This window comes from Sphaerulina musiva, assembly GCF_000320565.1.
Source record: "Sphaerulina musiva SO2202 unplaced genomic scaffold SEPMUscaffold_9, whole genome shotgun sequence".
NCBI classification, from domain to species: Eukaryota; Fungi; Ascomycota; class Dothideomycetes; order Mycosphaerellales; family Mycosphaerellaceae; genus Sphaerulina; species Sphaerulina musiva.
Genome location: NW_016017391.1, coordinates 810,568 through 834,190, shown reverse-complemented (window position 1 = coordinate 834,190; position 23,623 = coordinate 810,568). Strand labels below are relative to the sequence as shown.

Below are 23,623 nucleotides of genomic sequence, written 5' to 3'. Positions count from 1 at the left end.
CAACCCAACTCCAAGACGCCACGCGAAATCGTTTTGTGTCTGTTACGAATACGATGTTTTAAGGTGGTTTTTCTCATCGTCAGCGAAACCGCGGGGAAGTGGGATGCCGACGGAGGGACGGACGGGAAGACGAAAGCTTGTTTTTCTGCTTCTTGAGCGCGCCAAGAGGGCGAATAATTGGACCAACTTTGTCCATTTTCACCCAACCTGCGCCATCATCCATCGCTCCGAGTCCGACTCCACACCTGCCTTGCCACATTGCCACCGTGTGCGAATTGCTGGTGCGACCCCTGGACCCCGGAGATTAAACGGCCATGGCTCCTAGCCGCGCATATGCCTTGGCAGAAATTTACACAACTCAGGTGAAGTCGCCGGACGAAGCTGCTATTCTCGTTGAAGCAGGCGGATTCGCTCCCGCGCGCTGGTTTCTTGAGCAATCCGCTGGAAAAGAATCAGATGACCATCCGCCGAATAACAAGAAGCGCAAGATTCGGCATGTGGAAAATGCACAGCAAGAAAAAGACGAGCAGCAGGAAGCCCCAGAGCTGGTGCCACTCTTCGAGGTGGTCATCGACTTTTATTTTCCAGAGCACATCAGCAACACCACACCCTCACAGGCCGCCATCGACGAGCATGCCGAGTTCACACACATGTCGGGGCAGCCAGTTGTGCCTTATGGTTTTCACACGGACGAGGCCGGTACGAGATTGCAGCTGCGTCGACCACACGGCCGAGATTCGACACTCTTTGTCGAGTCTTCTAATATCTCCCAAGATGTTACCAAACTTCTGATCGACATAGCTTATTCGGGTCAACCACCAGAATTCAGATCGAGTAGGCGTGCAAAGGATCATCCAGCGACCGTGCTGGATTGCACATTGACACGATCTACCGGCATGCTGCACAACGTTTTGCGCTTGAAAGCTTCATTGAGCTGGCGCTCGACGATATCTGCGTTTCCGGCTGGATCGCCAGTGGGGCCAGCGAAAGTCTATGAGGACTACGAAACTCTTGTGAAAGCATTTCCAGATGAGGAACGAGAACATGCTGGCGACATGCAGCCTTTCAGCCCCGAGGATTTCTACGAAAGCGTACACGTACCGAATAAAGACATCGATACCGACGAGAAACACGAGAGTATGCTCGAAAGCGAACTCTATCCATTCCAGAAGCGCGCTTTAACGTGGATGTTGGGACGCGAGGGAGTGTCTCATGCAGGAGAGCCCGGTCATGAATCGTCTCAACCGGGCAGCACGACGCGCCAATTCTACAAACTTGTGGCCGACCTGGATGGTGCGCCATGCTGGGTCAACCACCTCCAAGGCATCATATCTCGTGAAGCGCCGCAGGACGACGGGGTTCTCTCTGGTGGCATGCTGTGCGAAGAGATGGGACTCGGTAAGAGTGTGGAATTGATGGCTTTGATGATTTCCAACGCGCGGTCCAGGAACATAGCCCAACCAGTTCACGACTTGAATTCCAACACCGATGTGACTCCATCACGCGCGACACTGATCGTTGCACCCAGCTCGTTGACATCACAGTGGAAATCAGAATTGACACAACATGCTCCCGCTCTGAAAGTGCAAATTTATGAAGGGGTGCAAGTCGCGAGCAAAAAGGCTCCAGAGCAGAAAATCCTCGAGGCCTTGTGCGAAGACTACGATGTAGTCATCACCACTTACAACATTCTGGCAAAAGAGGTTCATTTTGCTGAAGATCCACCAGATCGGGGCATGCGACATGTAAGACGGTTCGAGCGCAAACGCAGCCCATTGGTGCAGATTCAATGGTGGAGAGTGTGTTTAGATGAAGCTCAGCTGGTCGAGTCTGGAGTCACTTCAGCAGCGCGTGTAGCTTGTCGAATCCCACGGGTCCATTCATGGGCGGTCTCGGGAACTCCACTTCGGAAAGACGTACAGGACCTGCTAGGACTGTTAATATTCTTACGATATCGACCCTTCAGTGATGATGGAAAGCTCTGGCCTCACCTGCTCACCAACCACCGCCACTTATTCCGTGACATCTTCAGCGAGATTGCACTCCGACATACCAAAGCCCACATTCGCGATGAGTTGCATCTTCCTCCACAGAAGCGAGTCGTTGTGACTGTTCCGTTTTCTGTCATCGAGCAGCAGAACTACACCACACTGTTCAATAAGATGTGTGAAGAGGTGGGGCTGAATCAGTACGGCGTACCCAGCTTTGATGATTGGAATCCTGATGATCCTGCAACTGTCGAGACTATGCGCTCCTGGCTTGTCCGGCTACGCCAGACCTGTCTGCATCCTCAAGTCGGTGTGAGAAATCGACAGGGTCTCGGACGTAATAAAGCTCCGCTGCGAACTGTGGCAGAGGTCCTGGAGCTCATGATCGAGCAGAATGGGCTCGCTCTACGGATGGAAGAACGAGCCCGTGCACAGGCGATACTACGGCGGGGCCACATACTGGGCAACAACCGAGAAGATGACCACAGAGCCGAAAAGGCCTGCGAGGTCTATCGCTTAGCAATGTCAGCAAGCGAACAGATGGTGGAGGATGCACGCCAGAAACTGGCTGCTGCAGAAGCGACGGATCCTAGGTCTGCTCTCCTCTCTGACGACAATGGCAGCGAAGACTCGTCGTCTGACTCCATGCCTTTGCTCGGTCGCTTGCGGTCCAACTTGAGGCTCGCGCTGCAATTGATGCATCAGTGCAGTTTCTTTCTGGCAACTGCCCACTACCAGATCAAGACCAACAAGGCCTTGACGGCCGAAGGCTCCGAGAGTTTCCAACAGCTGGAGGCAGAGGAAGCCAGGCTGTACGAAACCGCCAAATTGGCGCGCAAAGAGATCCTCAAGGACACACATCGCAAAGCCGACGCCCTCATGGTCCAAGTAAAAGCAATACCTTCCAAAGGCAATGCGTTCACCAAGCTCAAAGATCTCCCGTCGTTCGGCGGAATCGAGAGCAGACGCATTGCCGAGAAGAGTGACAGCTTGTTTGAAGTCATGCGGGAGTCGGTGGGAATGATTAAAGAGTGGCGCTCAAAGATTGCAGAGTTTCTGTTGCAGCCATTGGTCGACGAAGACCATGGAATCGAGACCACTGGCGATGAATACGAAGACTCCACGAAAGTACAAGAGGAGCTCTATACGTACATCGATGCCTTGAAGGCCATCCATGCGGACCTCAACTTTTTGGTGGCGGGTGAGACTTCCCCCCTGATCGATCACGAGATTAAGACGCAACTCAAAGGCGCCATCTTCAATTTGGACCCAGAAAATGCAGAGACGGAATGGTTCCAGAGCGTCATTGGACGCGAAAAGATCGTAGTCAAACTTTTCAGCAGCAGGATGAAGGTCAGAGACCGACAAAACGAAGTAGGCTCTGTCCGCGGCTTGATACAAGAAGCTCGCACCCTCGAGTCGTCTCTGGACGGAAAGTCTTCAGGCCGCACCGAGACCGAGCTGAGTCTGGTCAAGCAGCACATTACGCATCTGCAGGCCGTACATACTTCCTACAGTAAGGCGGTGACAGCACTGGAGAAGGAAATTGAGCTCTTCAGGAGCGCCCAGAATCAGCGTCTCGACTTCTATCGCCACTTGCAAGAGCTTTCCGACGACGTATCGCCCTACAAAGAGGAGCTTGACGAAGAACTCGACCTCCAGGCTTTCGATCTATCTCTTGCTCGCGAGGAGGAGGCTACGGCGTCTGTAGCACAGCTACACACCAAAACTCGCTTTCTCATCAGTCTGAGAAACGACAGCAGTGGCCAGTCTGGTCCAAGAACTTGCAGTATATGCATTGCCGAATTCGAGCGGGGTGTACTGACTGTGTGCGGACACCATTTTTGCAAGGATTGTCTGGCACATTGGATGTTGCAGCGTCCCAGTTGCCCCATGTGCAAGCATAGGTTGAGCAAAAACGACGTTCACGAGATCACTTTCAAGCCTCGTGAGATGCGAGCCCAGGAAGAGATCCAGTCCGGAGAGTCGTCTACTTCTCGGTCGCCTGACAAGCCTTCATCTGCGCGTCCTCAGCAATCCATTTACACAGATGTTGATTCGAATCTGCTTGAGCAGATCAACAAGATCGATCTGCCTGCATCTTACGGTACCAAGATTGACACGATTGGACGCCACTTGCATTGGATCCGGCAAAATGACCCAGGTACGAAGAGTGTTGTCTTTAGTCAATATCGCGAATTCCTTGATGTTCTCGCTACAGCCCTTTCGGCATTCAAGATCGGATTCGCACGCCTCGGACGAAGTGGGTCAATCGAGAGGTTCCGTAAAGATGCGAGTGTGGAGTGTCTGCTCCTCGACGCGAAGACCGACTCATCAGGGCTGACTCTCGTGAATGCAACCCACGTCTTCATCTGTGAGCCTCTGATTCAGACGGCAGTGGAGTTGCAAGCTATCGCTCGAGTGCACAGAATCGGCCAGACACGCGCCACGACTGTGTGGATGTATTTGATCAATGACACCGTGGAGGAAGCCATCTACGAGATTTCCGTGGCACGTCGCTTGGCACACGTCCAATCACGACAGCAGCAAAGTCGACATGGCCAGAAGAGCAGAGCCGGAACACCCGCGGAACAGCTGACTGAACACGCATTCGATGCTGCAAACTCGGATGAGCTCCAGTCTGCAGCCCTATCGAAGCTCTTGGCCAATGGCAATAGTGGCGGTGAACTGGTCTCGAATGATGATCTGTGGCAGTGCCTCTTCGGCAAAGCTAGTGGCAACAAGATGGTTATCGCTGAGCGGACTGCGAGTCGCCACCTGCGAGCATCTGCCGCAGAAGCGAGAGCGACACTGGCACAGTAGCTATGATAAGCTACATATTATCGGTGAGCTGGATGGAATGAATACTGACAGCATCCGGGAGTACTATGGTCTCAGCCACATGAGAAAAACGGAACGAATGGGAAACTCACCCTCGACATGGAGTGGGAGACAGACATAGGTGAACAGTACACACGTGCATACGATGGAACATGCCTTGGTAATGACGGAGCTCCAAACCGAGCAAGGGGCCACACGCATTCGTAGTACCTCCTACCTCCTAGTGTGAATGTGTAGGAGTATATAAATCAGCTGACTCAGCCACATTCTACCGGGATTGATAGCCCGTTTGCATCCCGTCCCGACTTCGTCACTTCGGACTCCCAGTCTGTTCCATCTTTCCGTTACGCCTCCACAAAGTAAAGATGACTCCCGTCGCGCCTCAGCAGTGATGTCGAACTATCGGAGCATCCTCATTTGTCCTCTCGCCCAGTTAGGAGGTCCGAGACAAGACGTATTTGCACGACAGAGCTCCCATCCTATCTTTGGTGCGAACCTTTCTGGCCTGGGACACGCCTCGACCTCGACTAGGTCAGCACTCCCTTTGGAAATTGGCTTGCTCGTCTTTGCATAGCCTTTCTCCATTGTGATGCTATTTACCTTGGTGCTATGGTTGGCAGACTGCGCTGCTCAGTATATGGCCGGCCATGGTCGCTGTGCAGCAAAAGGTCAACGTCGTGGACGTGAAGAATCCGAATGAGAACCTTTGATACAAGGTCTATCACTTTGTCCAAGCATGTCCGGCTCACATAGATGTAAGTAAGCGGCTTGTGATACTGACCTTTGAATGACCATCAGCACCATTGATTACATTGTGCCGCTTGGGAATATCACATACAAGCACAGCAATCACCTCCAAACTCATCACTTCAACCAAGATGGGTATCCTCTCTCGACTTGCGACTATACTGGACGCTGTGCTGATCACAAGCGCTCTCGGGACTCCCACTGCTGTCATTAGCGATGGTCTGCTCGTTCAGGCTGGGGGCGGCACCGTTGCGACTTTGCCTTTTGTAAACAACAACAATTCTATCATCGTCCAACCTGGAGCTGTCAACGACATCGTGGTCACTAGACAGAATACACTCAACGCTACAGATGATTCGCCGTCGCCGCCCATGTTCTCGCCACAAGCTAATCCTCGCCTTCTGTTGAATCTGGTCAATCAGATCAGGGCTGGTCCGGTCAGTGCTTACATTACCGGCCTGGATCTCCGTGGGCGTTTAGTGTTTGTCCAGAGCAACGGAAAATTCTATTACCCAACTGCAACTCCGGGTCGCAGCAAGCCGCAACAGATCAAAGACGCCAACATTGCGATTCCACTAGGTGCAGTCGGAAGCACTAAGACAGTGACTCTACCAGACTACATCACCTCTGGCCGTGTCTACTTTGGAGTTGGAGCTCTCCACTTCTTCACTGTCTATCCCAGCGGTGCTGCTGGACCTACACTTGTCCAGCCAGCAGCCAACAATCCACGAGACCCTAGTGCCGGTGTCAGGTGGGGGTTCATTGAGCTCACGAACAATGCCGCAGGGTTATATGCCAACCTCAGCAATGTCGACTTTGTAGGTCTTGTGCTTGGTATGGCTGTGAAGACGGGCAGTGGCTCTACACTGCAGGCCAAAGGACTCAAGCCAGGATCTCTGCAGCCAATGTGCGATAACATGAGGAGCGCTGGCGCCAAAGATGGGCAGCCTTGGGGGAAGCTGTGCTTGACAGATCAGAGCGGTCACGCCCTGCGTGTGCTTGCACCACAAGATTATCTGGCGATCAGTGGCTCGCAGAAGTTCAAGGATTACTGGACCAAGTATATCGATCGAGTCATGGCCAGATACACGAAAGAGCCACTCACCATCATCACGCCCAGGAACGGGAACATCACTTGCAGGACAGTCAACAACAACGCCTTGGCCTGCAACGGCGACAACCACGCTTACGGCCCGCCCACCGCCGTAGACATCTTCGGCTGCAACAGTGGACCTTTTCAAGCGTACCCTAATGCCAATTCCATTCACCAGGACGTATACCCGAGAATCTGCGCTGCTTTCAACCGCGCGACTCTCCTGCTCCGTGGCGGCAACGTCCAGCCTTCCCTGCCTGCGTCCAGCTATTACCGATCCGAGCCGAACAATCTCTACGCGAAGCATGTTCATGCACTCTCCGTGGATGGAACTGGCTATGCTTTTCCTTATGATGTATGTACAGTCACGACCCCCCAATACCCAAGCTTGGTCAAGCACACTGGGAATGGAAAGCGAATTCGAATGCTGACGAGGAAAGATAGGATGTGAATCCACAGGGCGGCACTGATCAAGCTGGTCTCTTACATGATCCGAACCCGAAATTGCTGATCATCTATGTAGGAGGTCAGCAGTAGGTATAATGAAATATCTTGACACAGGCGAGCCAGCGCACAATCTGTTCAAGTGAGGGATGATCAGTGTGGAATGATGAAGGAATTAGCAGAGCCGACGAAATCGTTTGTCCGAGACGACTCTATATCGCCCCAGGGCCGGAAAGTCGAATAACGGCATATCGTGCAGGTAGAATCAAGGCACATTCCTATGTCGCAGCTTTTCTCGTGCAGCGTTTCATATCACACTATAGCAACTGCGGATTCCCATTGTGACGGACGTGTGGAAGGCGGGAGAGTCGTCCAGTGACTCCCTACTGTCGTCTGCAATTGGTGAAGTATGCCGCAGTGTAAAAGCAGTGTATGCAGCAAGTGGACAAGTGACTGATGTTGGACTCGGATTGGGCCGGATGGTTGGAGTGTCAACGAGAGGCATGCGGCGACTGCTTCGGCCCGGTGTCGGACAACAGGACATGGATGGGGAACTCGCGATAAACAGCAGACCAGCAGCAGCCCCAGACTCACACGCTCGGAGGCTACACATCAACATGAACGGCCACCATAATAACCACCATTCGCAGCAATGTACGTCGCACCGTCGCCTGTTTGTGATCAGAAGTTCATCCTGCCACCGCTCGGACACTAATGGGATGGTATACCTATACCAATAGTTCCTCGCTTCTCCGCGCAGCCTAACGCGTACGTCTACAACACCACGCCGTATCAGACTCCGTCGCTGCATTATCCCTATTCGACCCCTTCTCTATCCCAGCAGCAGCAGCAGCAGCAGCAGCAGCAGCAGCAACAGCCTCCGCCTTCGTCGTTTTTTCCCTCTCTACAACAAACATCTCCCGCAACTGGCAACCACCACCCACCGGCACCTGCACCCGCCCGACATACTCCACAGTCTGCTCCCAACTTGCGCCAAGTGCACCATAATCGCTCTTCTCCGCTGCCCTCCTCCCCCGGCAATGGACCAGGCGCGCCTCCACCAGAGCGCCATTCGCCGACTTTTGAGGATGACCTCTTGAATGCGCTGCAGAATAGTGGTGAACAGGGACATCGTTCCCACCCCACCAATGACGACGACGAGGATGACGAAGACGGAGACGACGACGACGACGACCAGGATGTCGTCGACGGCGATGAGCCCGTCTACCAGCTGCCTCCTCCCCCAGAAACTCAATATCCAAACGAAGTCGAGCTAGAGAAGGCTATTCACGCCTGGAGTCTCGAGCACGGCTATGAGCTCGTACGGAGAGCCAGCAAGAGAAATGCCAAAGGCCAGCTCTACAAACGATACTACCACTGCAGCAGGCATGGCAGACGGGCCAGTGCGCGGACACCCGATAAAGACAAGGTGCGAATCAATCGGAAAAGTAATCGCATCGGATGTCCCATGTCGCTTGCTGCCGTCAGTGTGAACCCGCATGATCCAAGTGGAAACTGGCAGATCAGACTACGAAAGACACATCACAACCACCCGGCCGTCAACGCCGCAGAGCTCGCTGGTCATCGAAGGAGGGCTCGGCTTGGTGCTGTAGAGAAGGCGGTCGATGGCTTGTTCGCAATCAATACCAGCACACAGGATGTGCTGAAGTTTTTGCAGAGGACGCATGCCGAAGGCTTGTTCAAGAGGACCGATGTGGCCAACATGAAGCTCAAGTGGAAGAAGTATGGCAGTTGCGCGCATCAAGCCGAAGGAGGACAGTCGGAGGTGACTCCGCAGAGCACGCCGACGACCATGCAAAGAGGCATTCCTTCTGCCTGTCGAACGTGCAGAGTGAAGAAGACCAAGTGCGATAGTCAGAGACCGACGTGTGGCACTTGTGTGAAGAGTGGGAGTGCGTGTCAGTATGATCCGCCGGCACGGACTGGACAGCAGCAGCAGCCTCTACCCCCAGCACCACCGAATCGAATCGTCCAACCGCAGAGTACGCCAAGCAACTCTGCACTGAGACGAGAAGCCCAAAGGCAAGCCACAGCTGGAGCTGCGGGCGCAGATTCCATGCAGATTGACTCGACGCCGCTCGACTTCAATCTCTCCAACCAAGTCAACGATGCCAACGCAAACAACACGCCCGGTCAGAAGGCCTCACAAACCGCTCAAACACAACAGATGCTGGCTGCCATCGCCGCCTTCCAGCAAGAACACATCAAACCGACCCGTCTCGAGTTGAGTAGCAGCGCCGTAGAAGTTCTGGCTGCTTCCACATGTGGTAGCGGTGATAGCTACCGATCCGCCATCCCTCATCCCTTCAGCATGTTAGGCGATTGGAAGCAATTTAGAGAGGCATTTGAAAGTGCTGCCGTAAAAGAGAACTGTGTCGACGTTCTCCGCGGTCACAAACGAGAACCCGAAAAGCCCGAACCGGCTGACGGCCAACGCGTGATAGAAGTGGAGGTACACAACGAATACGTCAAGCAATTGGCTATTTTCAAGCGAAGAAATGAGATGTTGAAGCTTGGGTTCCGAGAGACATTGGCACCTGCCTTGTGGTCTCGCCTCAAATCCCTCTCTGATGCGCACGAGATTTGGGTGGCATTGGGCGACATGTGCTGTCCCCGCGGCTCCGACCAGGCATATACACGATTCCGTTCCATTCTCGATGTCACTTTTCAAGCGTGTGGGAACCACTTGGATAATTATATTCAGACGCTGGAATTGATGTGGGGCGAGTTCAACGAAATGGCGCATACGCATGAAAGTCGACGCGCGACCAGCCAGTTGAATATGTCCGCGGCTGAAGTGCTCAAACGCAAGATTGCTGGCAATGGAACGTTTCCGGAAGAGATGCTCTGCTTTTTGTTCTTGAAGAACTTGGGGCCACAGCACCAAGCTTTGGCGACCAACATGTGCAAGAAGAACAATATTGGAGGGTTTGGAACGGGAGAAAGATGTGGGTTCAAGGACTTGTGGACTCAGGTGAAGAAGGCTTTGGAGAGATGAGGTGGCATGATCCGTGCATGAAGGGATGCTAGAAGTACATGTACTAGAACTTTGTACATCCGACCGCTGCCACGAATAACTAGCTGATGATCGTGATCGAACGTCATGCCTCCATTGAAATCTACCTTATGCAGAACTGTGACTTTTACACTCCGTCTCAAGAATTGCAACGTGCAGAAGAGAGAGCTATTCATTGCTGTAATGATTACAAGAGGCATATAACAAAGTAACCCCACAAGAAGTAAGTTATCTAGATAGGGACTGATGAATGAATGCAATGGAACATTTTGTTGAAAATTATCATATCCTCCTGTGAAATTCTTATCTATTGGTTTATCTATCTAATCTATCTATCTAGCGAGTAAGCAAGCAAGCAAATAAGTAAGTAAGTAGCTCGCTGAAGTTGTTGTGCGTGCGTGACGATATATACCTACCTATATATGATATATACTGTCGAATCATAGTGCATCGTTATCATCGTCGTTGTCCTCATCCTTATAATCATCCTCCTCATCATCCTCCTCCTCATCATCCTCTTCGCTAGAGACACAGAGCAGAGCAGAGCCGAGCAGGCCAGGGGCAGGGTCAGGTCAGAATATTACTTTGGGGTTGAATAGATGTTCCCCCTTCCTCTTCACGCCTCCTCACCAACCCTCATTCCCTCATCAACTCTCCCACCCAAGCAAAATCTCTTTCTTCATTCGATCCATCCACTTCATCCACACCAGAATCAGTAGACAAAACCAAACCAGACCATTCCAGTCGAGTTTCGATTCTCTTCAATTAATCCCCCCTCTGTCGTAATCCCACATAAATCCCCACCACCAAAATCGCCAAACATGTAGCTGTTACGATGAAAAAGAAGATCCACCATTTGATTCTTCTTCTTCTTTTTGGAAGAAAGAATTTTCTTCCGGGGGTGACGGATGTTGTTGTCGTCGTCGTTGAGAGTTTGACTGGGCAGTTTGAGGGAGATGCTGTTTTCATTGTTGTTGGTGTTGTTGGCGTTGTCGTTGTGTTGATGGGGAGAGGTGCAGGAGGAGGAGGAGGGGAAAGGCAGGATGAGCTTGTGACATGATGCTCGCTTGCGGTGGGGGGTTGTTGTTGTCGTTGTTGTCGTTGTTGATGTTGTTGTTGTTGAGCTGGTGTTCTTGTTGTTGATGATAAGGAGGAAGAGGAAGAGAGGCTAGATCTCTGATCGGAGTGGGATTCGGTATAGTGGAATTCCAGTGGGAGAGTCTGAGATTCATGCCTGGCGTGTTTGTGATGTTGATGATAGGGCGCGCAGAAGGGCAGAGGAGTAGTCTGGTGGTCCTCGGGCTGGTCGGGAAAGTGGGACATGGGATTGCTCTCTAGGGTTTTCGGCTTGCTGGTGCGGAGGATAATCTATGCGTGGTTGGTGGTTGGTAGTAGTGGAGACGGGAGAAGTTGAGACGCAGGTAAGCGACCGGCAAAGAGGGCAGTGTAGGGTCCAGTCAGGACTGTATATTGGCTTGTTGTGAGAACGAACATAGATGGACTGGATGCGGCGAGATGCTTTGATACCCAATCATGTCGGCTGTGTCCCATTCTACTCACGTGGGACCTTCTGGTCAATATACTAACGTGGTCGGTCCGAGCAACTTGAGTGCTTTGGGGAAATTCTCGAGCCATGGCGAAAGAGATAAATGGTCGCGGCTGCTGTACAATCGTAATTTTTCTTTTTGAGATATAGGCTGAAAGTGCCCCCTGGCAGGTTCGACTACGGATATTCTGTCTGCGTGATCAGCGGAAAGTTCCTGGTGCTAATAGGCTCAAGGTCGGGCCAGCGACCACCAATAATGATCAGCAGGGACAGCATACGAGCATACTGTAGTCCCAATAGCCTATTGTACATGCAAGCTCTCAGGGTGGATGTGAAGCTAGGTGACGAGGCAAAGCACGAGTAGGCTATTCGGGATAATGCCGATTGGAAGGCGGCCGGGATGCAGGGAGTAGAATTGCTCAACTAGAAATCCATCACGTCCATCCACCTCACCCACGCTGGATGGTGGTCGTCACAAGGCGTTGTAGATTCTGCTTCCTCACGTGCTGGCAGAGCTGTGCACATTCGAGCAACCCCACTCTCGCGTCTATCCTCCAATGTGCAATTCCACCATATGGCCGCCATGAGTCCTGTTGGTGCGATGATGACTGTGCTCCAGAAGAGAGGATGCAGAAGTCACACCGACACATGAGTGATTACGCTCTGCACAACTTTGCGTCTCAGCAGTATCGCAGAGTGCTGGCTCCAGCGCTTTTCATAGGAATGCCAGACCGCATTCGATGTTCCGACAACCCTTGTATGCAGGAGGATTTCCATATTCGGGCATTAAAGCATCCCCATCAGTCCCCAGGTTGCTGCAGAGAGGCTAATCAGTACGGCACGCCACGCACCGAGCCCCCATCCGTGCTCTTAGTATCTTTGGATTCCAGTGAGGCCATGTCCGAGCATGAGGCGGCCCGCCGACAGATCTTGCGCTCGGCATGGAGGCTCGACAGCGAGTTCTTCTTCAGGGATGGCGTTGTGATCCAAGATCGGCCACCCGCACGGGAGATCTGTACTTGATGCGATGATGATCCAGATCGTATTGAGTCGCATGGCGAGAGTGCAGAGAAGGGATGGAATAAGAAGGCCAAAGAGAAAGACCAAGCCATCTTGTCGAGCGAAACGGCAACCGGCGTGCCGAGTACACCCCAAGCCGTGCTGTGTGATCTGATCGAACGATACTTTCTGGCGACCCGCATCTTCTGTGATCTGAATGGTCATTATTATATGGTACCTGGACTTACGTGGGTTCTGTCGGCTGGGCTTCGCTCTCCGGAAAACAGCTTACACCTCGAATGCCGGCAGCCGAAGAGCAGGGCGTATACTGACGGTTTAGTAGGTTAGCACAGCTCCATCAGCGGATCTTGGAGCACAGTTCAGGATGTAGTGCCACGAAAGGATAGTATATGAGGTACTACAAGCAGCAACCTGGTTCCTGCGCATTCGAATACTCGGCATGCAGCTTCAGCGGGAGCCTCTAGATCCTCCGGCATAATGATGAAGCCAGAAAGACGGCGAGGCGGTGTCATTGCGAATGGTCCCTGAGGAAGGTCTACGCAAAGCTGCTGCCGGGCAGTGCCAAACTCATGGTCGAGAAGTCCTCGATACATTCCGCCGACGGCAAGACCGCATGCACATGCGCCAAGCAGCGCGCTTGAATGGTATAAAGTCGCCGACTTTGGTCCTTGAGAAGGTGTATATTCGCCCGTGAGAGTCGGATGGCAGCAATGCAGTGCTGGAGCGACAGTACCCGACATTTTCAGGAGTGAAGTTTCTACCCATGGCCCGCTCGTCAGGCGGCACAGTCCCATCGTGTCAGAGGCGGCTGCGGGTCGTGAAGGCACCAAGTTCCATCCGGTAGTGGGCAGTCTTTAACGTACGGCTGGCGCAACAGGTTACCTGACCTTAGGTACCTCCTACAGGATGATGGTCGTCATGATGAAAGTGGTTGCGATGAGTGCACATGCTAAGAGTGCCCAAGGTTCAAGAGCCAAGACTGCGCCATTGCCAAGCCAGCAAGGAATCCAGGTTTCGACAAGAACTGCCACCACGACACCGCCACACCGCCATACACATTCTTCCCCAATGGCGACGGTTGAAATGATGAATCTGGGAGTGGCGTAGGTGGCGTCTCTCGCATCGCCAGATCGAACAACAAAACTGCAAGACTGAGAGAGGAAACTGACCGTTAGCGCCACTTCAAGGCTCGTGCCGCCGACCGAGGCTCTCTCTCTCTCTCCTCGGGGCTGCATTGGGCAATGACGAGGGGCAGCAAGCCACACATAGCGCGTCATGATTGCCGTGAACGGCTGGGGCTGCGCACTTTGTACGTAGCAAGTGCATGTGTGCATCCATGCCAAACACGCGAACGCGCTTTTTTGCTGTTTGTGCCGCTTCCGTATACTTAAGGTATGTAAGGTCAGGTCAGGTAGGTACATGTAGCTACCTCCTACTGTACTCTGCCCTCCCAATTCTCTTCTCTTCTTCCCTACCTACGACCTGTGCTCCATACATGCTTACCTCACCCACAGCTGCACCGACACTGGGTCCCATTGTGATAGTCCACCATCCGACAACATCAAACTACCACTATTGAAAAACATGGATTCTATTCGCTCCATCCAAGCCCGCCAGGTCTACTATGGTGGATACGGCCGCAGACGATACGGCTACAGTCGCTGGAACCATTGGGGACGATGGGTACTCCTGGGAGTCATTCTCCTCGTCGCCCTTGTAGTACTGCTACTCTTCTCGTACGTATCGCCTTCTTCGCCTTCTACTGTATACGAGATGCCAGAGCTGACGTAAAAGCAACAGATGCGTGACAGCACGCCGCCGCCGCAAGATGGGTCGCAAGCCTTTTATGGGCACCGGTACGATTCCATCTAAACAAAAACACGACGACAATATTTGCATACTAACGTACAAGTAGGCTGGGCAGCGCCTAACAATGGAGCTAGCAATGGAGACAGTTACAAGCCTCCTCAGCAGATGCAGCAGCAGGGGAACAATAGCCAATACCCATCTGGACCAGATCAGCAGCCTTACTACGCTGGAGGTGGCGGTGGTCAAGCCAGCGAGTACTACAACAGCAACTCTGCGCCCGCCTACGACGGTGTTGCGCAGCCTGGCACCTACCAGGCTCCCTCATATCCGCCCCCAGCGCAGACCCGCTGAATGTAAATTACGACTGGACGTGACACGACCTGTATGATACACAAATCACCAGAGGATGGCGTTTAACAGTACGCGCGCAGAAGAATGTCCCAGGCAAGGCAACATGGGGATTGAAGCTGCTAGAATTGTAATACTTTGTGGAGGTTGCAAGTTGCAACCGCGTTGCGATGCTAGGAGGTAATTAGGCAACCTTCTATAATGAATCTGATGAATCGGAATCCCAGTGCAATTCATACTATATGTAGTGAACATGGTGCAACACACAGTCCAGCACTTGCACACGTAGTATTCAACCAACAGCTCTATCGGCGGGATGCTGACCTGAGTGAATCCTACACCGGCTCGATGGAGTTTGAAGCAGTAATGATCGTCGCGAAGGTCGACTCCGCCAGAATCCTTCTGCCGTCACCGCGATCCACAACAACCTACCTGCCTTTGCTTTTCAGCTTCCAGTCACACAATACCTGGCAACTGTACCCAGAGCTAGACCAGAACACAAAGAAAAGAAGAACCCCCCGGGAGTCGCAAGCACAGAAGCAGAAGGTCACTCTCAAGACTGTCGAAACATCACCACCCATGGCATCTCCCCATTCAAAGCAGGAAGACCTCTTGATGAGGATGAGGATGATGATGAAGAACCCAACCTATGACGAACCTAACATGAACAAGTCCGTCGAAGAAGAAGGAGAAGAGGGAGAAGAAGGAGAACGAGAACAAGAACCATACCACCTCTTCGACGACGTCCTCGACCTCACATCTGCCAAAACCGCCGACCACGACCTCCAATACCTCACCGCCCTCCGAGCCTCTTTCCCCTCCATGATCGTCACCGCCATTCCCGTTCCCAACATCCCGCTCTTATCCTTTGCTTCTGCAGGTCACGCTCTCGCCGAGCTCGACTTGGAGACGGACTCGTTTGCTTCGTGGCGTGGCTATGTTGGACCTTCTTTACAAGCTCGCAATGGAGGGTTGGCGGAGAGTGTGCATTTTGCAAAGTATGCGTATCGCTGGGCTGGGGAGGGGTTTGTGGTTTATGTGGTGAATCATGTGCAGTATGTGTTGAAGGAGAGGGCTAGAGGGGAACATCCTTTGGGGCCGAGTGGGAAGACGGATGAGTTGATTCGAGCGGTTGGGGGGTGGTTGTTGGATGGGGTGAGTGTGGTTTTTTTCTCTTTCTTTTCTTTCTTCTTCTCTTCTTCTTCTTTTTGGCTTTTTCCTCCAGCATAGTGTTTGCTGACGTGCTGGATTTACACAGGTCGTGTGGGTGTATGATAGATACTGGTACCAGGATAAAAAGCTTTATCAGCAGGTTCAGAAGGCGACATGGGATAAAGTCATTCTGGATGAGGGTATGAAGAAGGAGTTGACCGAGGCTGCGGAGAAGTTCTTCGATAGTAAAGATGTTTATGATGATTTGGGGGTGCCATGGTGAGCAATTGTACCAGCTTTGCACGACGACGAAACGATGGTGCTGATAATCTTCCCTCACAGGAAACGTGGTCTCCTGTTCCACGGTCCACCTGGAAATGGGAAGACCATCAGCATCAAGGCGCTCATGCACACTCTTCTTAATCGCAAGCAGCCCGTTCCGACTCTGTATGTCAAAGCGGCCCCGCTCACATACAACATACAAGAAGTCTTTCGCCAAGCTCGCAATCTAGCACCTTGCATGTTAATCCTAGAGGACATCGAGACCATTGTCACGCCCCAGACCCGTTCCTACTTCTTCAATGAAATGGACGGCATCGAAGATAATAGTGGACTGTTCGTCGTGGGGTCCACAAACTATCTCGAGAAGCTGGACCCCGGTCTCACGAGCAGACCTAGTCGTTTCGACAGAAAGTACCTCTTTCCCTTGCCCAATGAACACGAAAGGATACTGTATTGCCAATGGTGGAGAAGGAAGCTTGCTCACAACTCTGCTATCGAATTCCCAGAGCGACTATGTAAGCCCATGGCCGGCATTACAGATGGCTTCTCGTTTGCCTTTCTGCAGGAATGCTTCGTGGGCAGTATGCTGGCCCTGGCGCATGATTCAGGCGATACTGGTGGCCCTGGGAAAGATGAAGAGGACGATAAAAATCTGGACAAGTATGAGCTTTGGAGAGTATTCAAGAAGCAGGCCGCAGTCTTGCGGAAAGAGATTAGGAATGACTCCGAGGTGGTAACCCAGCCGTCTTTGCCATCTGGCGATGTTTCAGTTCTTGCTTTCGCATCGTCGCAGGTCGCAGTGCCGAGGAGGTCATCCGAGAAGCGGAGAGGCATGCCCGGAACATTCACCGACTCCGCTCTCGTTCCCTCGCTTGCGGCTCCTCAAGGACAGGATTTTTTGGGCATGGCGAGCAATTTGAATGTGCAGGGTGCGCAAGCTGGAACGGCGCGACTGAACACGACTAAGCAGACTGTGATTAATTCGCGGTCCTATGCGATGCAGTAATACCTGTAAGCACCAAAGAACTTGCGTGTTCGTGACATACCTGCGTACCTTACCTTAGTAGACTTGCCAAACCGGGATCTAGAAGATAAAAAAGGTGTCATGATGACAAGAAAAGACGGAAATGTCCTTGGTGGAGAAATGAACGAATATTCGCCGGGGGATGGGCTTGCCGCTAGGAGATTAGATTTGGTGATAACACGGACGGATACGAGAGCTTGGCTGGCTTGGAAAAGGCTTGTACGAAGGCTTGTGCGAGATGGCGTGACATGTGCGCTTGAGGCTGGGTCTGGCCCCCTCCACTGGAGCCTCTGGAGGTACTTCGTCACTGTCAGCTGCGGTGCCAGTGTGAGCTTACGCCATCCCACCAGCCTCCATCTGCGCGCTCCTTCCGAGTGGTCTGCCGTGTTTCTTTCGCCGTATCCATTCTGTCTGTCTGTTCGTCCGTTTTGTGCTGTTGTGTTCACCTCTTGCGTCTGTTGCTGTTCACTGGTGTCTTTCATTTTGGATCTGCATACCTAGTACATGTACCCTCCCACCAATCGCATCAATAATTACACAACAGTACCTTAATCTTCCGAGAGCGAGCAGGCCGATTAGGCCTCTGCTGCGGTTGCCATGTCGCAACGCACCGATGCGCAACAGAACGTGCAGCAGACATCGTCCGAGTCGCATCCCGAAGCCCTCAACGAGAAAACAGTCGACAGCGCGAACCCACAGGCGAACCGCCAGCCGGAAGACACAGAGGCCACGGGCAAGAAAGAGCACGATGGCGGAGAGAAGCAGCAAAGGCAGGAAGAGGACGCTGGCGCAGCACGAGCAGACACAAAGGATAACAAACCAGGTCCTTCGGGTGGCTACGACAGCATTCCCATACCGAAGCGCCCCTCTGGATATACCGTGAAGATGACGTTTCATCGCGCGGAGAACTTGCCCATGGCCGATATCAACGGCTTCTCTTCAGATCCCTACATCTTGGCTCAGCTCAATACCGACACGCCCACGCGCCACAAGGAAGACCCACACCTGCGTTGGCGCTCGAGAACGGTGCGGAAAGATATCACGCCCGAGTGGGAGGAATGTTGGATCGTTGCCAATGTGCCCGCGTCCGGCTTCAAGCTGAAAGTGCGTGTCTACGATGAGGATCCAGCCGATAAGGATGATGTGCTGGGCGCAGTGCACATATCTGTACCGCGTCTCGACGACCAGTGGGAAGGTATCAAGAATGAGGGCTACAAGCTTCTCGCAACCAAAGGCAGTGTCCGTGCATATGCGCTGCAAGCCGTGACTACATGCTTCAGGGAAGACAAGCGGTTCCGTGGCGTGGTCTTTGTGAGCGTCGAGGTACTTGGGCGAACAGCAGAAGACGGCCAGAATGGCAGACTCTACACCATCGGGCCCTGTCGCTGGATCAGACACTACTCGCCCATACTGGGCCGCCTTGCTAACATCAAGGAGCCGGACGACGACTCTCCGCAGCAGTCACAGTCTGGAGGCAAAGAGCAGAAGGGTAAGAAGCAAGTCGAGAGATACAACTTCCAGGCCAATCAGATACAACTACAAGGACCTGTGCCTGCGCAGCTGTATCATCGCTACGTGGAATTCAAGCCATGGGTTTCCAGAATGTTCACATCTTCTGGTCTCTCCGGTGTCATCTTGGGCAAGGCACTGCATCACCAACATGCCCGTGTCTATAACTTTGCTCGCTCGACAGTTCATGGAGACTTTCCAGAAGGTCCCAGTATCGAAATGACAAAGAAGTTCCTCGATTTAGTCCATCACGATCAAGGTGGTCGAATCTTCACCTATGTTCTCACCCTCGATGCACTTTGGAGATTCACCGAAACCGGCAAAGAGTTCAGTATCGACATGTTGTCCAAACATACGATGCACGCAGACGTCTCCATCTATATAGCATTTTCCGGGGAGTTCTTCGTGCGGAGATTGAAACACCCCGACAGACCGCCTCCGCCCGAACCAGCTGAGGAGAGCAGTCAATCTCATCCTCCCGATCATCAAAACAACGAGGAGCACCCTCCGGATAATCTTGAGGATGGACCACCGGACAGCGACCCCCCTCAAGACCCTAAATACTACCAACTAGTCATCGACAACGACTCCGGAACATATCGACCCAACGCAGACTTGCTACCATTACTTAAGAAGTTTCTCGCAAAGCAACTTCCCGGTCTGCACATCCTGACACTCGACTGCAACAAAGACGCGGAGAAACAACAACGAATGAAGAAGGAGCAGAGGGAGAGGAAGAAGCAAGAGGGCAACCAAATTCTCTACACCATGGGATCCGGAAGCGACAGTGTTTCGAGTAGTGATATTGAAGATCTGGATCGAATGGAAGGAGACATGGAAGATGAGGATGCAGTTGCGCATCAGCATGGAGCGTTCAGTCAGGCGACCAAAGACGCCAAGTTGAGGAATAGAGAACGAATGACGAAGATGAAGAATTTGGGTCATAAGAGAGCTGGAGGGACGGAGGGAGGTGAGACAAGTGGTGGTGATGGTCTGGACAATGATGAGGCTTTACAGCATGGGACAAGGAACGCCACAAGTGGTTAATGGATGTGTTTTTGGTTTCGTGTGCAGCGATGTTGATGTGTGTGGATGAGCCAAGCAGTGCCAGTGTTTCGGTCTGCAAGCTTTTTTATGTTCACCTTTACGAGGGAGGAGGAGGAAGAAGAAGAAGAAGAAGAAGAAGAAGAAGAAGAAGGTTATTGCTATTGATTAATTCCCCGGCTTGTACTGCCTAGCGTTAATGATTCCGCTTAGTGTGTGCTACTCGATTCCTCATCAATAAGGTAGTAGTTTTTATTGTATAGAAACGATTTTTTAGTTTTACCTTCAGCTACCTTGGCTAGAAACTGTCCCTCGCGAGCAAGCTCAGTGGACGGGACGTCTTTTTTTTTTATTTCCCTGTTTTTTCTTATTTTCTGCTTCTTCGAAAATGGGACGGACTTGCTCGAGCGTATGTCTAAGGTAGGTAGGTACTGTGGGCAGGTACAGGTACAGGTACACGTACTGCATGTGCCTCTAGATGCAGGAAAGAGATGACGACTGCCTTCCGCTGACTTGATCAAAAGCGTACGTACGCACCTCAGTTTGCATCCTGTTTCATTTTTTTTTTCTTTCTTTTCGCTCCTTCGAAAAAGGACGGACATGCTCGAAGCACACTACCTCCACGATGACGATTAGGTACCTAACCTTGACTTACTCCCTCAGGGACCTTACCTTTAGTACCTTATTGACTCATTGATGGCGAACGTATGCAACTGTGCAGACGTTAGGTGTGTCCGGATAGAGAAACCCTCAATGCTTCACACTACCTGTATCCGATGTAGGACGGGACTTTTTTGAGTAATGCAGTTGTGGCGGTTTTTTTACTATGACATATTTGTTCATTTTATTTCATTTCTCTTTCTCTCTTGCGATCAAAAATTGCGATTACATCATTTAGGTACTGTATGTAGGTTGTCCGTTGTAAGTTGGGCACTTAGGTATTATATCTGATAGTAAAAATGTATTCTAGATGAAACTCCTACCTGCCAATCACAATCACAATAATACCAGACCGGGCAGTACCTATCGGACATTCTTTTTTTTCTCAAAATTGAGCACGTGGGAGGAGACCTCCAGAAAAAAACCCCTCCGAAAAAAGAGGGTCTGTAAACCGTTGGAGGTAAGGTATACATCGGATCCCGAACAATGATTATAATTCATAATTGCTAATATAGCTATGGCAGATATAGGAGGTATGCTATACATGTTGAGCCTCGGAGGTGGGTGGTGGGGTTCCAGGCGGGCGGACGGGCAATTAAGGTATGTGATAGTGGTGGACCGTGGAGAGCTGATTGAGGCTTCCATGTCAGTTCGGGTGCGAGCGAGCGAGCGAGTGAGGGAGTGAGGGTCCTCGTCCTGTCCGTGCCTGGCTGCCTACCTACCTAGGTACCTGAGGCTTATTATTACTTTGTTTTTTCGGATTTCCCGCATGTGCGAGCATTATGATCCTCACCATAATCATCAGACCATGGATGGTTGAGGGCTTATGGAGGGAGTAGAGGGAGAGAGGGAGGCTATGCAAGTTGCATAGTGTTGAAACATTCTTTTGGGGAGAGCGTTGCGTGATGTGTTTGGTGCCGTTGATCGAACTGGTGAGGTGGATTGGTGGAAAGCGGTCAAGGGCCGTATACTGAAACAAACCTTCGGTGTTAAAAACCAACACAATAAGACAACGCAGAGGACTAAACGGTACTACTGTAGGTACATGTGCGTGTATTATGCCTTGAATGTGCTGCTGGTGCTGCTGCTGCCAACAACGGCGGCACAGGTCCGAATGATGATGAGCTGGCTGAGGTAGTTGTTTGGACTGACCTGGATGCCTGCCTGCTTGCCTGCCTGTCTGCTTGCCTGTCTGCCTCCCAGCCCAGGCAGCGGTGTGGGCATGCTACCCGTACAGTAAGGTACAGCACCTGTAGTAATGCTCACTGATTTCGGCAAGTGCTATCACAGGCCTCGAGGTACCTATACGTACGAGATCCTGATATAGAACGAGCAGCATGGACTCTCCGGGAGATCCGTCACGACCGTTGGAGAGCGTACAAGTAGGTACTGACAGTGTACTACCCTCGTAGGTAGAACTACAGATTGCCGATGACTGTCGCAACGCCACAGTCAACGCTTATCGTAGATCTCAGATGGCTTGGCATGTGTTGCGTAGGACCCGTAGGGTAGACATACGTGGACGTGCTTGCGAATGAGATGAGAACAATATGGTTGCCTGTATCAGACTCGGACTTGGTATGAAAACGGCGGCAGTTTGGGGGTTTTTTTGTCAGCTGTGCCAACTTCGGCCGTTGGAGCTAGAAGCATGGAAGTGCTGCAGTAGTATCTTCTACCTCGTTGGAGAGTAGAGAGTGCTGACGATGCAGAGCACGCGTGGGCGGTGCATCATGTGCAGGTCAGGTATCTGGGAACCTGGCCATGTTGTTGTACGTGAGCCTCGCCTCGGGATGTCCATCTCGATCCTGGTCGCGTCATCAAGGAAGCGAGTGGTCATTCTCTATCCTACGAGATACTATCCTACCACATACAGTACTGTAGGTAGGTATACATGTACCTGATTCACTTCTCGTGACTAGACTGGCCACACACGGGTGCAAGCAGACGGCCCATGGAAAGTCCGTCGGATAAGACAATAATGAAAGGTTACGAAAATGGAAAAATAGCCTCCTCCTTCTCGCGCGATATGAGCGGCATAGGTTAATGGCATATGCAACAGAAGCCAGCAAGCGACACGCGCCTGGTTTCCATTGCCATGGCGATCCGGCAACCTTTTTTTCCCATCTCCCACAAATTCGCACCGATGGCGTGACATGACTGGCTGTCGGTGAGCCACAGGACTTGGGACGGACAAAGTAATTCTACCTACCTCCTGGTACAGCAGTACCCTACGTAGCCTGCCGCTCGATCTGCGAGGCCCGCACCGACTGCAACTCTGCAAGCAACAGCAGCACACTGACCATACCAGCAACCCGCAACGGGAAATGCTTGTGGCTGACTTGGGGGCCATGAAACGCGGCCGCGACTCCACTTCTCATGTCGATGGATGCAGGCTCTATCCAAGTTTCGTCCACAGGCGATGGCCTCATCTCCGCCCATAGATTATTAGAACTGGGCACTGCCGCCCTCGTGCTCATCATCCAAGGCAGTGCTGCTGCCGCTATCCTTTAGCACAACTAATACATACATAGTTAATTCTACCACGGCCCAGTGCAGACGGACTGACCGACTTGATACTGCTGTTGTCCTTCGTTGTGTTCCCGTCCCCGTCGAACCACGACCACGACCACGACCACCCAAGCCTTCCCGGACTAGCCCTTGGAACACTGCAACGGCTACAAGCTTCGCAGTGCTGGGCGTGGCTGGACGACCACAACACCCGGTGAAACCTGGACGAACCGATTGCGGCCTGCTCACCCACCCCCGCGAGGGCAGACCAGCAGAAGAAACGCGACTTTCTGTTGCCTGGGGCAATGCACCATAGCTCACACTGATTAATATCAGAACCGACACTCGTTTAAAAAAAATCGTATGTCATTCATGCATCGTCAACGTTGACAATGGACGGGTACAACAACATCAACGACAACGGACGTGAGCTAATGTTCGTTCAAATACAGCCATCCACAACGCCCAACATGCCATTTCACAGGCACAGCAGGCCGAAATTGACCAAAACCCGCAGCAACGACAATACTCCGGTACTTGCTAATACAGACGCATATGTTGCTGCAAATCA

General features: G+C 52.1%; 9 protein-coding genes across 9 annotated transcripts; 7 read left to right on the top strand and 2 right to left on the bottom strand.

The window, feature by feature from the left end:
• The first annotated feature begins 2,084 nt into the window (after positions 1–2,084).
• Positions 2,085–4,968, top strand: SEPMUDRAFT_151070 (uncharacterized protein). The gene has a single exon (XM_016906576.1). The coding sequence runs from the start codon at positions 2,163–2,165 to the stop codon at positions 4,809–4,811; it is 2,649 nt and encodes an 882-aa protein (XP_016758121.1). The 5' UTR covers positions 2,085–2,162; the 3' UTR covers positions 4,812–4,968.
• A 739-nt stretch (positions 4,969–5,707) lies between these two features.
• On the top strand, positions 5,708–7,206 carry SEPMUDRAFT_49956 (glycoside hydrolase family 64 protein; the record flags this gene model as incomplete). Its single annotated transcript, XM_016909144.1, has 2 exons — positions 5,708–7,024; positions 7,114–7,206. 2 exons carry the CDS (start codon positions 5,708–5,710, stop codon positions 7,204–7,206), a joined length of 1,410 nt encoding a protein of 469 aa, XP_016758120.1.
• A 524-nt stretch (positions 7,207–7,730) lies between these two features.
• Positions 7,731–10,234, top strand: SEPMUDRAFT_165705 (uncharacterized protein; the record flags this gene model as incomplete). The annotated part of the gene is made up of 2 exons (XM_016908185.1): positions 7,731–7,767; positions 7,854–10,234. 2 exons carry the CDS (start codon positions 7,731–7,733, stop codon positions 10,130–10,132), a joined length of 2,316 nt encoding a protein of 771 aa, XP_016758119.1. The 3' UTR covers positions 10,133–10,234.
• Positions 10,235–10,590: 356 nt separating this feature from the next.
• Positions 10,591–11,785, bottom strand: SEPMUDRAFT_110402 (uncharacterized protein; the record flags this gene model as incomplete). Its single annotated transcript, XM_016900843.1, has 3 exons — positions 10,591–10,672; positions 11,004–11,518; positions 11,711–11,785. 3 exons carry the CDS (start codon positions 11,783–11,785, stop codon positions 10,591–10,593), a joined length of 672 nt encoding a protein of 223 aa, XP_016758118.1.
• A 559-nt stretch (positions 11,786–12,344) lies between these two features.
• On the top strand, positions 12,345–13,798 carry SEPMUDRAFT_119725 (uncharacterized protein; the record flags this gene model as incomplete). The annotated part of the gene is made up of 5 exons (XM_016901537.1): positions 12,345–12,711; positions 12,736–13,034; positions 13,207–13,406; positions 13,463–13,546; positions 13,681–13,798. 5 exons carry the CDS (start codon positions 12,345–12,347, stop codon positions 13,796–13,798), a joined length of 1,068 nt encoding a protein of 355 aa, XP_016758117.1.
• A 367-nt stretch (positions 13,799–14,165) lies between these two features.
• Positions 14,166–15,098, top strand: SEPMUDRAFT_151069 (uncharacterized protein). Its single transcript, XM_016906575.1, has 3 exons — positions 14,166–14,452; positions 14,517–14,572; positions 14,632–15,098. The coding sequence occupies exons 1-3, from the start codon at positions 14,301–14,303 to the stop codon at positions 14,874–14,876; spliced, it is 453 nt and encodes a 150-aa protein (XP_016758116.1). The 5' UTR covers positions 14,166–14,300; the 3' UTR covers positions 14,877–15,098.
• Positions 15,099–15,437: 339 nt separating this feature from the next.
• SEPMUDRAFT_151068 (P-loop containing nucleoside triphosphate hydrolase protein) lies at positions 15,438–17,389 on the top strand. The gene is made up of 3 exons (XM_016906574.1): positions 15,438–16,028; positions 16,132–16,304; positions 16,368–17,389. The coding sequence occupies exons 1-3, from the start codon at positions 15,453–15,455 to the stop codon at positions 17,311–17,313; spliced, it is 1,695 nt and encodes a 564-aa protein (XP_016758115.1). The 5' UTR covers positions 15,438–15,452; the 3' UTR covers positions 17,314–17,389.
• Positions 17,390–17,708: 319 nt separating this feature from the next.
• On the top strand, positions 17,709–20,140 carry SEPMUDRAFT_151067 (uncharacterized protein). The gene has a single exon (XM_016906573.1). It carries the CDS (start codon positions 17,929–17,931, stop codon positions 19,885–19,887), a length of 1,959 nt encoding a protein of 652 aa, XP_016758114.1. The 5' UTR covers positions 17,709–17,928; the 3' UTR covers positions 19,888–20,140.
• A 2,542-nt stretch (positions 20,141–22,682) lies between these two features.
• Positions 22,683–23,557, bottom strand: SEPMUDRAFT_127714 (uncharacterized protein). The gene is made up of 2 exons (XM_016902168.1): positions 23,505–23,557; positions 22,683–23,413 (listed from the first exon to the last, which is right to left on the bottom strand). Exons 1-2 carry the CDS (start codon positions 23,522–23,524, stop codon positions 22,990–22,992), a joined length of 444 nt encoding a protein of 147 aa, XP_016758113.1. The 5' UTR covers positions 23,525–23,557; the 3' UTR covers positions 22,683–22,989.
• Positions 23,558–23,623: the final 66 nt, after the last annotated feature.

Coding starts and splice junctions, on each gene's coding strand:
- SEPMUDRAFT_151070 (XM_016906576.1), top strand. CDS start 2,163: ATGTGTGAAGAGGTGGGGCTGAATCAGTACGGCGTACCCAGCTTTGAT.
- SEPMUDRAFT_151069 (XM_016906575.1), top strand. CDS start 14,301: ATGGATTCTATTCGCTCCATCCAAGCCCGCCAGGTCTACTATGGTGGA. Junction 14,453..14,516: donor GTAGTACTGCTACTCTTCTC/GTACGTATCGCC, acceptor TAAAAGCAACAG/ATGCGTGACAGCACGCCGCC. Junction 14,573..14,631: donor CAAGCCTTTTATGGGCACCG/GTACGATTCCAT, acceptor ACGTACAAGTAG/GCTGGGCAGCGCCTAACAAT.
- SEPMUDRAFT_151068 (XM_016906574.1), top strand. CDS start 15,453: ATGGCATCTCCCCATTCAAAGCAGGAAGACCTCTTGATGAGGATGAGG. Junction 16,029..16,131: donor GGGGGTGGTTGTTGGATGGG/GTGAGTGTGGTT, acceptor GGATTTACACAG/GTCGTGTGGGTGTATGATAG. Junction 16,305..16,367: donor GATGATTTGGGGGTGCCATG/GTGAGCAATTGT, acceptor CTTCCCTCACAG/GAAACGTGGTCTCCTGTTCC.
- SEPMUDRAFT_151067 (XM_016906573.1), top strand. CDS start 17,929: ATGTCGCAACGCACCGATGCGCAACAGAACGTGCAGCAGACATCGTCC.
- SEPMUDRAFT_127714 (XM_016902168.1), bottom strand. CDS start 23,524: ATGTTGGGCGTTGTGGATGG. Junction 23,414..23,504: donor ATGTTGGGCGTTGTGGATGG/CTGTATTTGAAC, acceptor TGAATGACATAC/GATTTTTTTTAAACGAGTGT.